This window comes from Triticum dicoccoides, chromosome 7A (genome assembly GCF_002162155.2).
Source record: "Triticum dicoccoides isolate Atlit2015 ecotype Zavitan chromosome 7A, WEW_v2.0, whole genome shotgun sequence".
NCBI lineage: Eukaryota > Viridiplantae > Streptophyta > Magnoliopsida > Poales > Poaceae > Triticum > Triticum dicoccoides.
The window spans coordinates 181,948,974-181,962,586 of record NC_041392.1 but is presented as its reverse complement, the minus strand read 5'-3'; the positions used below and the strand labels follow the sequence as shown (position 1 = coordinate 181,962,586).

Below are 13,613 nucleotides of genomic sequence, written 5' to 3'. Positions count from 1 at the left end.
TCTCTTTTGTGTGCTCGTACTGCTCGCGAGGCGGTGAGGGGTGGCCAATATTTTCCGTGATAGATGTGTTATTCTCACGATGAGTGTTTATTCACTTGTCGTTGCATGAGAGTAAGGCAAAGGTATTAGGGATGCCCAGTCCCGAAATGAAAAATGAATTTACTTTATGTTGTCAAATAATAAATTCCTTGGGAAGTGTTGGTATGGAGGGCACCCATGGATACGGTTAGCCATGGAAAGTGAAAGTATGGTGGAAAAAGGAATGAACTTTATTTTCTGTTTGGGAACCGCCTATGATATATCTAGCATGGAAAGTGTTGGGAGCTCTAATTCGTCTTCGTTGGTGGGAAAAGTATTCCTCTCAAAATGTTTTTATCTCTCAGTTTTTGCTTTGAGCTCTAGCACCTCTACAAATCCCTACTTCCCTCTGCGAAGGGCCTTTATTTTACTTTATGCAATTTTTATTTTTAATTTGAGTCTCCATCTTCTCTTATAAAGAACCAACTAGGAGGCACTATGGTCGTACTTGAGCATTGGGTGTAGCTAATATGCGAGTGTGTTTTATGAATGGATCAATGATTGAGCATGATGGGCTAGGGATAACTTATTTTAGCGTAGATATTTTGAAAGACATGGTTGCTTGTTGGTATGCTTGAGTATTAAAGTCCTCATGTCAAAACTAGACTATTGCTTTGAACCATATAAAAGTCCAAATGTCCATGCTACAAAAGAAAAGAGTTTATGATGAATATGATAGGTAGCATTCCACAAAAAAATCCATTTTCAATTGATACTTTATCATGATAAGTTTTATGAGAAAGAGTTGTTGTTATGATGCTAGGAAAAGAGATTGAAATTATCATTGATCAAACTTATGCACTTTGCTAGCATTCACACTTCATAAATTATTTCTTTTATCACTTACCAACTCGGGGACAAGTAGGAATTAAGCTTGGGGATGCTGATATGTCTCCAACGTATCTATAATTTATGAAGTATTCATTCCATGTTTACAATAATTTTATATGGTTTTGGTATGATTTGCATGGAACTAACCCGTACTGCCGCTGTTTTCAGCAGAACTACCGTGGTGTTGTTTTTTGTGCAGAAATGAAAGTTCTCCAAATAAACTGAAACTTTTTGACAATTTTTTCTGGAACAAAAGAGACCCCCGAAGCTTCATGGGAGGGCTAGAAGAGCCACGAGGAGGGCACAACCCACCAGGGCACACCTGGTGGGCCTGGCTTTCCCCGGTGGGTTGTGCTCACCTCGAGGCCCATCTTATCGTGAAACCAACGCCAAAAAATCCTATAAATAGAGAAACCATCAGGGGTTACCCTAGATCAGAAGTTCCGCCGCCACAGGGCTCTGTAGCCACCGAAAACCAATCTAGACCCTTTCTGGCACCTTGTTGGAGGGGGGGGTCATCTCCGGTGGCCATCTTCATATCCCGGCGGCCACCACGATGAGGAGGGAGTAGTCCACCCTCAGGACTGAGGGTTTGTACCAGTAGCTATGTGTTTAATCTCTCTCTCTCTCTCGTGCTCTTGAGATGTCACGATCTTGATGTATCGCGGGCTTTGTTAATATAGTCAGATCATATGATGTTTTCCCCTCTCTATCTTGTTGTGATGAATTTAGTTTTTTCCTTTGAGATTTCGTTGTTATCGAATTGAATACTTTTATGGATTTGAGAGCACTTGATATATGTCTTGCAATTGAATACTCGTGCTGACAATAGGGTATCGTATTGATTCACTTGATATATATTTTGGCACTCAACTCGCGGATTGTCGAGGTGACATTGGGGTAATCTATGCATAGGGGTTGATGCACATTCTTGTCTTTGTTTCTCCCGTAGAAATCTTGGGGCACTCTTTGAAGTTCTTTGTGTTGGATTGGGTATTATGAATATGAATTCGCTTTGGTGTTATTTTAGTATGAACTCTAGGATAGATCGAACAGAAATAATAGCTTTGTGTTATTTTAGTACGGACTCTTGAATAGATAGAACGGAAAGAATAGCTTTGAGGTGGTTTCGTACCCTACAAACAATTTATTCTTATGTTCTCCGCTAGATAGGAACTTTGGAGTGATTCTTCATTGCACTTTGAGGGATGGTTATATGATCCAATTATATTAGCATTGTTAAGAGGTTGCACTAGTGAAAGTACGGACCCTAGGCCTCATTTTCAAGCATTGCAATACCATTTTTGTGCCCGTTTACTATTTGCTACCTTGCTGTTTTTATTTATTCAGATTATAAAAATATATTTCTACCATCGATATTACACTTTTATCACTATCTCTTTGCTTAACTAGTGCACCTACACAATTTGCCATTGTATTGGGTGTGTTGGGGACACAAGAAATTTCTTGTATTTGGTTGCAGGGTCGTTTGAGAGAGACCTCTTCATCCTAAACCTCTCATGGATTGATAAAACTTAGGTCATCCACTTGAGGGAAAATTGCTACTGTCCTACAAAACTCTGCGCTTGGAGGCCCAACACGTGTCTACAAGAATAAAGCTGCGTAGTAGCTAGACATCAAGCACCAAACATACGATACCTCCGAGTTCTGCACATGTTCAGCTCGGTGACATCCCTCGTCTTCTTGACCCAGCAAGACGTCGAGGAAGTAGATGAGTGATACATCTCCAACGTATCTATATTTTTCGATTGTTCCATGCTATTATATTATCTGCTTTGGATGTTTAATGGGCTTTAATATGCTCTTTTATATTATTTTTGGAACTAACCTATTAACCGAAGGCCCAGTGCCAGTTTCTGTTTTTTTGCCTATTTCAGTTTTTTGCAGAAAAGGAATATCAAATGGAATCCAAATGGAATGAAACCTTCTCGAGGATCTTTCTTGGAAAAAACGCAATTGAGGAGACTTGGAGTGGAAGTCTGGAACTTCATGAGGCGACCACGAGGCAGGAGGGTGTGCCCAAGGGGGGTAGGCGCACCCCCACCCTCGCGGGCCCCACGGAGCTCCACCGACGTACTTCTTTCGCCTATATATACTCTTATACCCTAAAAACATCAGGGGGAGCCACGAAACCACTTTTGCACCGCCGCAACCTTCTATACCCGTGAGATCCCATCTTGGGGCCTTTTCCGGTGATCTGCCGAATGGGGAATCGATCACGAAGGGCTTCTACATCAACACCATAGCCTCTCCGATGATGTGTGAGTAGTTTACCACAGACCTTCGGGTCCATAGTTATTAGCTAGATGGCCTCTTCTCTCTCTTTGGTTCTCAATACAAAGTTCTCCTCGATGTTCTTGGAGATCTATTCGATGTAATACTCTTTTGCGGTGTGTTTGCCGAGATCCGATGAATTGTGGATTTATGATCAAGATTATCTATGAATAATATTTGGTTCTTCTCTGAATTCTTACATGCATGATTTGATATCTTTGCAAGTCTCTTTGAATTATCGGTTTAGTTTGGCCTACTAGATTGATCTTTCTTGCAATGGTAGAAGTTCTTAGCTTTGGGTTCAATCTTGCGGTGTCCTTTCCCAGTGACAGTAGGGGCAGCAAGGCACGTATTGTATTGTTGCCATCGAGGATAAAAAGATGGGGTTTATATCATATTGCTTGAGTTTATCCCTCTACATCATGTCATCTTGCTTAATGTGTTACTCTATTCTTATGAACTTAATACTCTACATGCATGCTGGATAGCGGTCGGATGTGTGGAGTAATAGTAGTAGATGCAGAATCGTTTCGGTCTACTTGACACAGACGTGATGCCTATATTCATGATCATTGCCTAGATATTCTCATAACTATGCGTTTTTCTATCAATTACTCGGCAGCAATTTGTTCACCCACCGTAATATATGCTATCTTGAGAGAAGCCACTAGTGAAACCTATGGCCCAGTGTCTCTTTCCTATTATATTGCATCTCTTTTATTTACATCGCATCTCGTTTACTATTTTGCAATCTTTACTTTCCAATCTATACAAAAAAACCAAAAATATTTATCTTATTATCTATATTATATCTCACTTTTGCGAGTGGCCGTGAAGGGATTGACAACCCCTTTATCGCGTTGGTTGCAAGGTTCTTGATTGTTTGTGCAGGTACTAGGTGACTTGTGTGTTATCTCCTATTGGATTGATGCCTTGGTTCTCAAAAACTGAGGGAAATACTTACGCTACTTTGCTGCATCACCCTTTCCTCTTCAAGGGAAAACCAATGCATGCTCAAGAGGTAGCAATGAGTTCCGTCAGTACGACGGCGTGGTGACGGTGATGGTGAAGTGATCCGCGCAGGGCTTCGCCTAAACACCATGAGAATATGACCGAGAGTGTAAACTGTGGAGGGGGCGCCGCACACGGCTAATAGTTGATGTTGTGTGTTCTAGGTGCCACCCTCCCCACACATATATAAGTGGGAGGGGAGGAGAGGCATCCAGGGGGCGCCCCAAGTAGGATCGAATCCTACTTGGGGTTTTTCCAAGTGGCTCCCCCTTTCCTTTCTCCACCGGAGAAGAAAGGAAGGGGGAAGAAGAGAAGGAAGGGGGCAAACCCCATCTTCTCCTTCTCCTATTCGGCCACCTGCCATAGGGGGGCGTGCCACCCCTTGTAGGCTGGTGTGATCCCTTCTCATCGCCCATATGGCCCATATATTCCCCCGGGGGTTTTCGGTAACCCCTCGGCACTCTGATAATTAAATACCCGATACATTCTGGAACACTTCCGGTGTCCGAATACTATCGTCCTATATATATAAATCTTTACCTCTTGACCATTTCGAGACTCCTATTCATGTCTGTGATCTCATACGGGACTCCGAACAACATTCGGTCACCAAATCACATAACTCATATAATACAATATCGTCATCGAACGCTAAGCGTGCGGAGCCTACGAGTTCGAGAACTATGTAGACATGACCGAGACACTTCTCCAATCAATAACCAATAGCGGAACCTGGATGCTCATATTGGATCCTACATATTCTACGAAGATCTTTATCGGTCGAACCGTTATGACAACATACGCTATTCCCTTTGTCTATCGGTATGTTACTTGCCCGAGATTTGATCGTCGGTATCTGCATACCTAGTCCAATCTCGTTACCGGTAAGTCTCTTTACTCGTTCCGTAATACATCAACTCGTGACCAACTACTTAGTCGTTTGCTTGCAAGCTTATGATGTGTATTACTGAGAGGGCCCAGAGATACCTCTCCGATACTCGGAGTGATAAATCCTAATCTTGATCTATGCCAACTCAACAAACACCTTCGGAGATACCTGTAGAGCATCTTTATGATCACTCATTTACATTGTGATGTTTGATAGCACACAAGGCATTCCTCCGGTATTCGGGAGTTGCATAATTTCATAGTCGAAGGAATATGTATTTGACATGAAGAAAGCAATAGCAATAAAACTGAACGATCATTATGCTAAGCTAACGGATGGGTCTTGTCCATCACATCATTCTCCTAATGATGTGATCCCGTTATCAAATGACAACTCATGTCCATGGTTAGAAAACCTTAACCATCTTTGATCAACGAGCTAGTCAAGTAGAGGCTCACTAGGGACATAGTGTTTGTCTATGTATTCACACATATATTAAGGTTTCCGATCAATACAATTCTAGCATGAATAATAAACATTTATCATGAATAAGGAAATATAACACAACAACTTTATTATTGCCTCTAGGGCATATTTCCTTCAGTCTCCCACTTGCACTAGAGTCAATAATCTAGATTATATTATAATGATTCTAACACCCATGGAGTCTTGGTGCTGATCATGTTTTGCTCGTGGAAGAGGCTTAGTCAATGGGTCTGCTACATTCAAATATGTATGTATTTTGCAAATCTCTATGTCTCCCTCCTTGACTTGATCACGGATGGAGTTAAAGCGTCTCTTGATGTGTTTGGTTCTTTTGTGAAATATGGATTCCTTCGCTAAGGCAATTTCTCCAGTATTGTCATAAAAGATTTTCATTGGACCCGATGCACTAGGTATTACACCTAGATCGGATATGAACTCCTTTATCTAGACTCCTTCATTTGCTGCTTCTGAATACAATTCTAGCATGAACAATAAACATTTATCATGATATAAGGAAATATAAATAAAACCTTTATTATTGCCTCTAGGGTATATTTCTTTCAATCTTTCCTCCAACAGGCTCACAAAACTCGCCCCCCCCCCCCGCGTCCATGCAAACCCCATTTCTCCCTTTTAAAGTTGATGTTGTGGCCAACCACGTCGCCTACCTTTTGAATCCAGGCAATTTATGCGTAGCAAACACACAAAAACAAATATGAGCCGACATACCAAAAATAATAATGCATTAGGAGTATAGGACTTCAATTTTTATAGTTGGCATTTCGCTACCGTCCACATACGGATGCGGGTGGACGGATGAGATTGGTGCCCCCATTCCATCACCCATTCACTGTCGTTTCCGCACGTACCAAGGCCGAGCGGAACTGGAGGCTTATAAGGAGATGGGCGAGGCGGCAAACGAGGTATGGGGAAGAGCGACCATGAGGACGACATCGCCGGCTCCGCCAAGGCCACGCTCCGCCGCCAGGACCACGAAGCCGACACGTCCGCAGATGCCTTCGACAGCGAGGAAGAGCAGTGCGTGGTAGGTCGCCGCCGCTCGAGTCCCAGGAAGGCCACCGCTCTTCCCCTCCGCCTGAAGCCAAGCTTGGCAAGCTAAAAATCATTGGTCTATTAGTCGCTCAAGCTACGGTGGTGGAGGCTGTGGAGGCAGAATTGGAGAGTGCCGAGGCGAAATTGGAGAAGACGAAGACAAGAGTCGGAGCTTTTGTCGGAGCTTCAGTTCCCAGGGCTCATGGCCGGACATAGGGAGCGGGTGTCGGCGATCATTTAGAATAGCATTTAGTTAAAAATTGTTCAAAATGTAATGAATTCGTTTGGTTTGTATGAAATATATTTGAAATATAATTAATCTCGTCCGGTTTATATAAAAATCTACCATATTTACATGAATTTCATTGGGTTAGTTAAAACAGTGTTTGAAATGTATGTGGTCAGCGCTAGTTTTTTTTAACACAGTACAGACACAAGCGTTCATATACACACGCATACACTCATCCCTATGAACACACACATGCACATCCTACCCTTATAAGCACCTCCGAAAAACTGAGTTGGCATATCATCTTGAAATTTACGTCGTCGACAAGAATGTCTCCTCCCACTAAATGCTCAGCGCCGGAAATACTGAAATAAATATAAAAATAAATGCGAACACCGAGACTTGAACCCTAATGGACCGAGGATATCACAATCTCTCTAACCATCCAATCACAAGTTAATTCGCGTGGTCAGCGTTAGATGATGGCCGTCTTTGGCATCAATATCCGTCTGAGAGCAAATTTGCGGGGTCAGGGGATGCCCTTACGAGTACATGACTGCAATTTTTACAGCCGACATTTGGCTACCGTCCACATACGGATCCAGGCGAACGGATGAGACTGGTGCCCCTGTTCCATCGTCCTTTCATTGTCCTTTTCCGCACGTACCAACGCATGCGTTCCGTGGCTCCTTGCCCGCCGCTTCAACGAGCAGTACGGGCATCAGCATCCAAGTTATCATCTTTCACCGCCTGCCGCGAACCAAACTCAGAAAGAGACCCTTCTTTATCTCCGCCAAGAGCTGTCAGTTCGCCATTAGACTAAGCAGATCCCGGGTTTATGTCCGCTTTGACTTTCATAAAAAGGACGCCCAAATAATCCGCCGAGAAATGACAGAAACTTGATCACGTTATTACGCCAGAGAGGCCATCTTCAAATCAGGACACCATTTTCCAGCGTTACCACATTGATTCACATTCAATGGGGTTTTAATGGATTATTACGCCCATCATCTATTCATCTCACCATGACTTTGATGGACGGGAGAGAATGACGTTTTCCTCTTGAGCAAGGCATCGCCAGATCGCACGAAAAGAAGCAGACGAGGAAGTGGCAGGTGAGTTCCACCGTGGAAAAGCGAGACCGATAGCCACAGCCGGAGATCGATCGATCCATCCCACTACTCATACGGTGGCATGCAAGAGCCTAAAAAGAGCGACCGCAGATCACCTTGCGCGCCCCCGATACGGCTGCGCAGCACCTGACACCCGCCCCCGCGATTCCGGCCAACCGTCAGTGCTCGCTGACCTCCGCGGCCATAAGTAGAAGCCTCGCCCTCCTGATTCTCGGAAGGAATCGAAGGGGTTGGTAGAAGAGTATAATTGCGCAGGCGGTCGTCCCCTCCGGTTGGCCCGCTCTCGCTTCTTCCAAATCGTCCCTTTTCCTGTCCTAGCGGCCGCCTAGCGTGCGCCATGCGCCTCGGGTTTTTTTAATGGAGGTTTCGGGCTGCTTTTCTACCGCGTGGTGAGGGGCCGGGACACGAGTTGGTAGTTGCTCGCTTGTTCTTGCGAGCGAGAAGCTACAAGAAGGGAGCGTGCGTGGCTTGCTTCCGCTGTTTTGTTCTCCAAAGTCCACACCGAGAAATCCTGTCAAAACGGGATTTGCCTGCCGCTGCTGCTGCCGAAATCTTGTCTTCCCCGCTCCCGATTCGACGTCCGTGTTGCTGCGGGGGTGGCGCGCAAGCGTATGGGCGCGGCGAAGGTGGCAACTTGCGCGCCTGGCGGTTGGCAGTTGGGCAGCGTGACGCGCGCGTGAGCTAGCGACCGGGAGAGGCAGAGGAAGGGCGGGAATGGACGCGGAGAGCGGCGGCGGCGGCGCGGCGAGGGCGGCGCGCAGGAAGGTGAGTGGGGTAGCCCCCCGCCGTTTTCTTGGATTCCGTCTGGAAGATTCGGTGTTTGTTTGTTTTGGGTCGGGGGCACCGCGGTGACGGCGGTTTCTTGGTTTCTTTCATGGTGGCGGCTTGCAGCCGTGGAGCGCGGAGCTGCTGCTGGCGTACCAGAGCCTCGGGGTGGTGTACGGCGACGTGGCGACGTCGCCGCTGTACGTGTTCAAGAGCGCCTTCGCCGGCGGGGACATCGAGCATTCGGCGGGGAACGAGGAGATCTACGGCGTGCTCTCCCTCGTCTTCTGGACGTTGACCCTGATCCCGCTCCTCAAGTACGTCTTCTTCGTGCTCCGCGCCGACGACCACGGCGAGGGCGGCACCTTCGCGCTCTACTCCCTCATATGCCGTCGCGTCCGCGCGGGGCTCCTCCCCGACGCCGACGAGCTCGCCGCCCGGCGCGAGGGCGCGTCGCCGCCCGCGCCCCTCTCGGCCGTGCGCGCCGCGCTGGAGCGCCACAGGGTCCTGCAGAGGCTGCTGCTGCTGCTCGCCCTGCTCGGGACCTGCATGGTCATCGGCGACGGCGTGCTCACCCCTGCCGTCTCTGGTCGCTCCCTCCTCCCTCCTCGTCCTTCCTCCGAGATTCAGTTACGCCCTTGGTGTAGCATTGGTTGATGCCATGTCAGAGCCTGACGCCTTCTTGTTCCTCTCTGTTGCAGTGTTCTCGGCGGTTTCAGGGCTGGAGCTGGAGCTGGACAATGAGCAGCACGAATGTAAGCCAATTGCTTGCTCTGCTTTCGTTTAGGATTGCTCAATACCGATTTGTGGTTGCTATGTTTTTGGACTCAGACTAAATAAATTTTCCAGAAATTTATTTAATTACTTGCTGTTTTCTGTTTTGATGTTTATCTTCTTCTTCTGAATATTGTGTTGAGGGTTTGTGATGAGTTGTGACATGTTGGTTTTTTCAGATATATTGCTACCGGTGACATGCGCTATATTGGTGGGTTTATTCACCCTGCAACACTACGGCACACACCGGGTCGGCTTCCTTTTCGCGCCCATCGTTTGCTTGTGGCTTCTCTGCATCAGCATCATAGGGCTCTACAACATCCTCCACTGGAATCCCCATGTGTATCGAGCTCTTTCGCCATACTACGCGTACAAATTTCTCCAGAAGACTCAGAGAGGTGGCTGGATGTCGCTGGGTGGGATCCTTCTATGCGTAACGGGTAAGGGCCGAAAATAGCCGTTATGCGCCATTTGACTCCGCCACTTTAAATGGATGATGATGATAAGTTGACCACATGTATATCTGTTCGAACTATTAGGTTCTGAAGCTATGTATGCAGACCTTGGACATTTCTCTCAGTCTTCAATCAAGGTACGAGATGAGTGTGCGGATATTTGTTTTGCCACATGGCATGAATTACCATCCCTTTGCCTTAGAATTAGTGACTTTTAATTGTTTGCTGGGAGCATATGCATTAAATGTCTACCATTTTTACAAAGAGTACAAAGGCCACATTGTTGAAGTAAGAGGCGCTGTGTGGTATAGTTAAACGAATAATCAAAGTTCTTATATGATACAGTTCTGCAATATATGAAAACCAAATACTTATGTAAGGACTTGAACTTTAAAAAATACAGATAAATTAGGGAATTGGATAACACTGTTCAAGCAAAAAAAAATGTATTAACTGAATTTGAACTTCCATTTTGTTGAAGGGGTCAATGAGTATAGCGGTAGTTGATTACGCGAATTTAGATGGGGCAGCTTGAGTTTAACTTTCTCAGACTATGTAACATGTGCTGATTTAGTTGCTGTGTTAATCGATGACAACGGATATTGCTCCGTTTGGTTATGAAGTAAGTACTCCCATGTACTCTGCCTAATCATTGTACAGGCAATAACATGTGCTACTTTGCGGTGTTTATTAAGCTAGTAGCAGCCGTGCTGAGAGAAGTTGCTCACTTGACTAAGCTCTGCTTTGTGTACAATTGTACTTGAGGGGGAAGAGCCAATGAAACTTAGAGCCAGTTCAATATAATGATTGATTACTTCATTTCATTGAGTAAACTATTTGATGATGTTCACTTTTAACTACACTTATGAATAGGAATATCGAAATGTCTATTGTTTTCCATCATTTAAGCCCCAATTCTCTATGTTAACACAGATGCTCTGGTAATACCTATATCAGAAAGCATTTTGTAGGATGTTTCAATTTGGAATGCTTCAAAAGCCGCATGATAAATAAAAAACTAGTCCTTAGGAATTAATATGCGCTACCACCATCCTTCCTCTGGTGATCTTCACCATAAGTACTTATTTGTGTCGAGTGCAGAATCCCTTACCCCTATGCTTTACTTCCAACAGATAGCTTTCACATCTTTAGTGTACCCAGCTCTGATACTGGCATATATGGGACAAGCTGCTTACATTTCAAGACATCACAATTTTGAGAATATTAATCATATTGGATTCTACGTATCAGTCCCAGGTACTATTTATGTTTATATTTTCACCCTCATTGGTAAACACTGAAGTGAGTATAACTGTATAACAAGTACCCCCTTTTAATATCTATACTTATGCAATAATCTCTTTCTAGAAAAAATCAGATGGCCTGTTCTGGTGATTGCAATACTCGCAGCCGTTATTGGGAGTCAAGCAGTTATTACTGGCACATTCTCAATTATCAAACAGTGTTGTTCCTTAAGTTGCTTCCCAAAGGTGAAGATTGTGCATACATCATCTACAGTACATGGTCAGATATACATACCAGAGATCAATTGGATCTTGATGATACTATGCCTGGCTGTTACTATAGGCTTCAGAGATACAAAGCACTTGACAAATGCACAAGGTAAAGAGCACAGTTAGATATGTATATAATTTCAGTTCAGGAGAGTACGACATATTTTCTCATTACCGTAAACAGTCACAGGATGGAAGCTCTTCTGTTTATCTTAATTTTTTGTATATAAATTTACGGTCAACTTCAGGTGCCTAGCTTATGTGTGTTTCTTGTTACAGGTCTGGCGATCATAACTGTAATGCTGGTCACTACTTGCTTGATGTCACTGGTTATTGTTCTTTGCTGGAACAAGAGCATAGTGTTTTCTCTCGTGTTCCTTCTATTCTTTGGTGCAATTGAAGTTCTTTACTTCTCAGCATCCCTTGTGAAGTTCCGGGAAGGGGCTTGGGTAACCATCATGCTCTCCTTATTTTTCATGATAATGATGTGCGTGTGGCATTATGGTGCCATAAAGAAGTACGAGTTTGATGTCGAAAACAAGGTCTCTATAAGTTGGCTCTTGAATCTCGGCCCTTCATTGGGGATTGTTCGCGTCCGAGGGATTGGTCTGATACATACAGAGCTTATGTCTGGGATTCCAGCCATTTTCTCTCACTTTGTCACCAATCTGCCTGCATTTCACCAGGTATCTTCATCAACTTCTACATTTTTGTTTTCAGAATACACACCAATCTCTATTCTTTATGCTTTCCCCAATACACTCTGCTAAATAATTAATCTTAGTTCATTGTTACGTGCATCTAGTGAACTTCTAAAATGGTAAATTATATCTTTCACCAGGTTCTGGTCTTTCTGTGCATTAAATCAGTGCCTACACCGCACATCCGACCCGAGGAGCGATTTTGGGTCGGCCGCGTCGGCCCAAAACAGTACCGTCTATACAGGGTGGTTGTCCGATACGGATACCGCGACGTGCCGAAGGATGACATAGAGTTTGAGAAGGACCTAGTGTGCAGCATTGCAGAGTTCATCCGCTGCGGCGACTCCGACGACCAAAACGGCTCTCTGGACGGTGCCACGGACCATGCCTGTGAGAGGCTGTCCTCCATCAGCAAAGGCCTACCATTTCAGGAGGACGATGACAGTGAGATCAACGGGTCAGACTCGTCGATACTGTCCACGGGCAAGGAGACGTACCAGAACGCGGTAGGACCGAAGGCGAAGAGGGTGAGGTTCGCGCTCCCGAAGGACGCGAAGATCGACGGCGAGGTCCGCAGCGAGCTGCAGGAGCTGACGGATGCCAGAGAGGCAGGCATGTCCTTCATCACGGGGCGCGCGCACATGAGGGCGAAGAGCGGGTCTGGCCTGGTGAAGAAGATCGCCATAAACTACATCTACGAGTTCCTGAGGAGGAACAGCCGAGGTTCTGTCACCGCGGCTAACATACCTCATGCCTCGACCCTCGAGGTAGGCATGGTGTGCCAGGTCTGATACCAAGTCATCGCCACGCTCTGTTGTTCATATGTCATGTGTGTGTGTGTGTATATTGTAGTATATCGTAACGAAAGAGGTAGAGAGGATTGATGAAGCAGGAAACCGTTGGCCAGAAGTTGCAGATCAGAAGTGTGCATAGTCTTATCTATGGTCTCTTGTGTTGAGTTGATCTTTGTTTTGGTCTGCCATTATCGTCGTCGATGTTGTATATTTGGTCGTTGAGATGTAGGGAATATAGCATTTTTGTGTGTGCATGAGCTTGGTGTTTAGGCTGTTTTAGAACCTTACATAAATTATACCCTGAGACTGTTTGCCGCAGAAACTTAAGAGGAGGTTGAGAAATGATGCTTGTCACGCGACAAAGATTTGCCAGAACTGGTGGTAAGCCTCGATAAAGTTTGAAAATTTTGGCAATGCACTGCAGATGATATGTACTTCCTCTGTTCTAAAATAGATGATCCAATTTTGTACTAATACAAAGTTGAGTCATCTATTTTGAAACGGAGGTAGTACATCAGTTTCATTTTGCAATTTTTGTAAGCAGGGAGTAGTTTCTTGATTATTCGGGTTGAAATATAATCTTGAGCAATAGATTGCTTTACTTT

General features: G+C 45.0%; 1 protein-coding gene across 1 annotated transcript; it reads left to right on the top strand.

Moving 5' to 3' along the window:
• The first annotated feature begins 8,104 nt into the window (after positions 1 to 8,104).
• Positions 8,105 to 13,326, top strand: LOC119329291 (potassium transporter 24-like). The gene is made up of 9 exons (XM_037602305.1): positions 8,105 to 8,770; positions 8,897 to 9,359; positions 9,472 to 9,525; positions 9,724 to 9,984; positions 10,084 to 10,136; positions 11,133 to 11,256; positions 11,368 to 11,622; positions 11,793 to 12,199; positions 12,355 to 13,326. Exons 1-9 carry the CDS (start codon positions 8,720 to 8,722, stop codon positions 13,003 to 13,005), a joined length of 2,319 nt encoding a protein of 772 aa, XP_037458202.1. The 5' UTR covers positions 8,105 to 8,719; the 3' UTR covers positions 13,006 to 13,326.
• Positions 13,327 to 13,613: the final 287 nt, after the last annotated feature.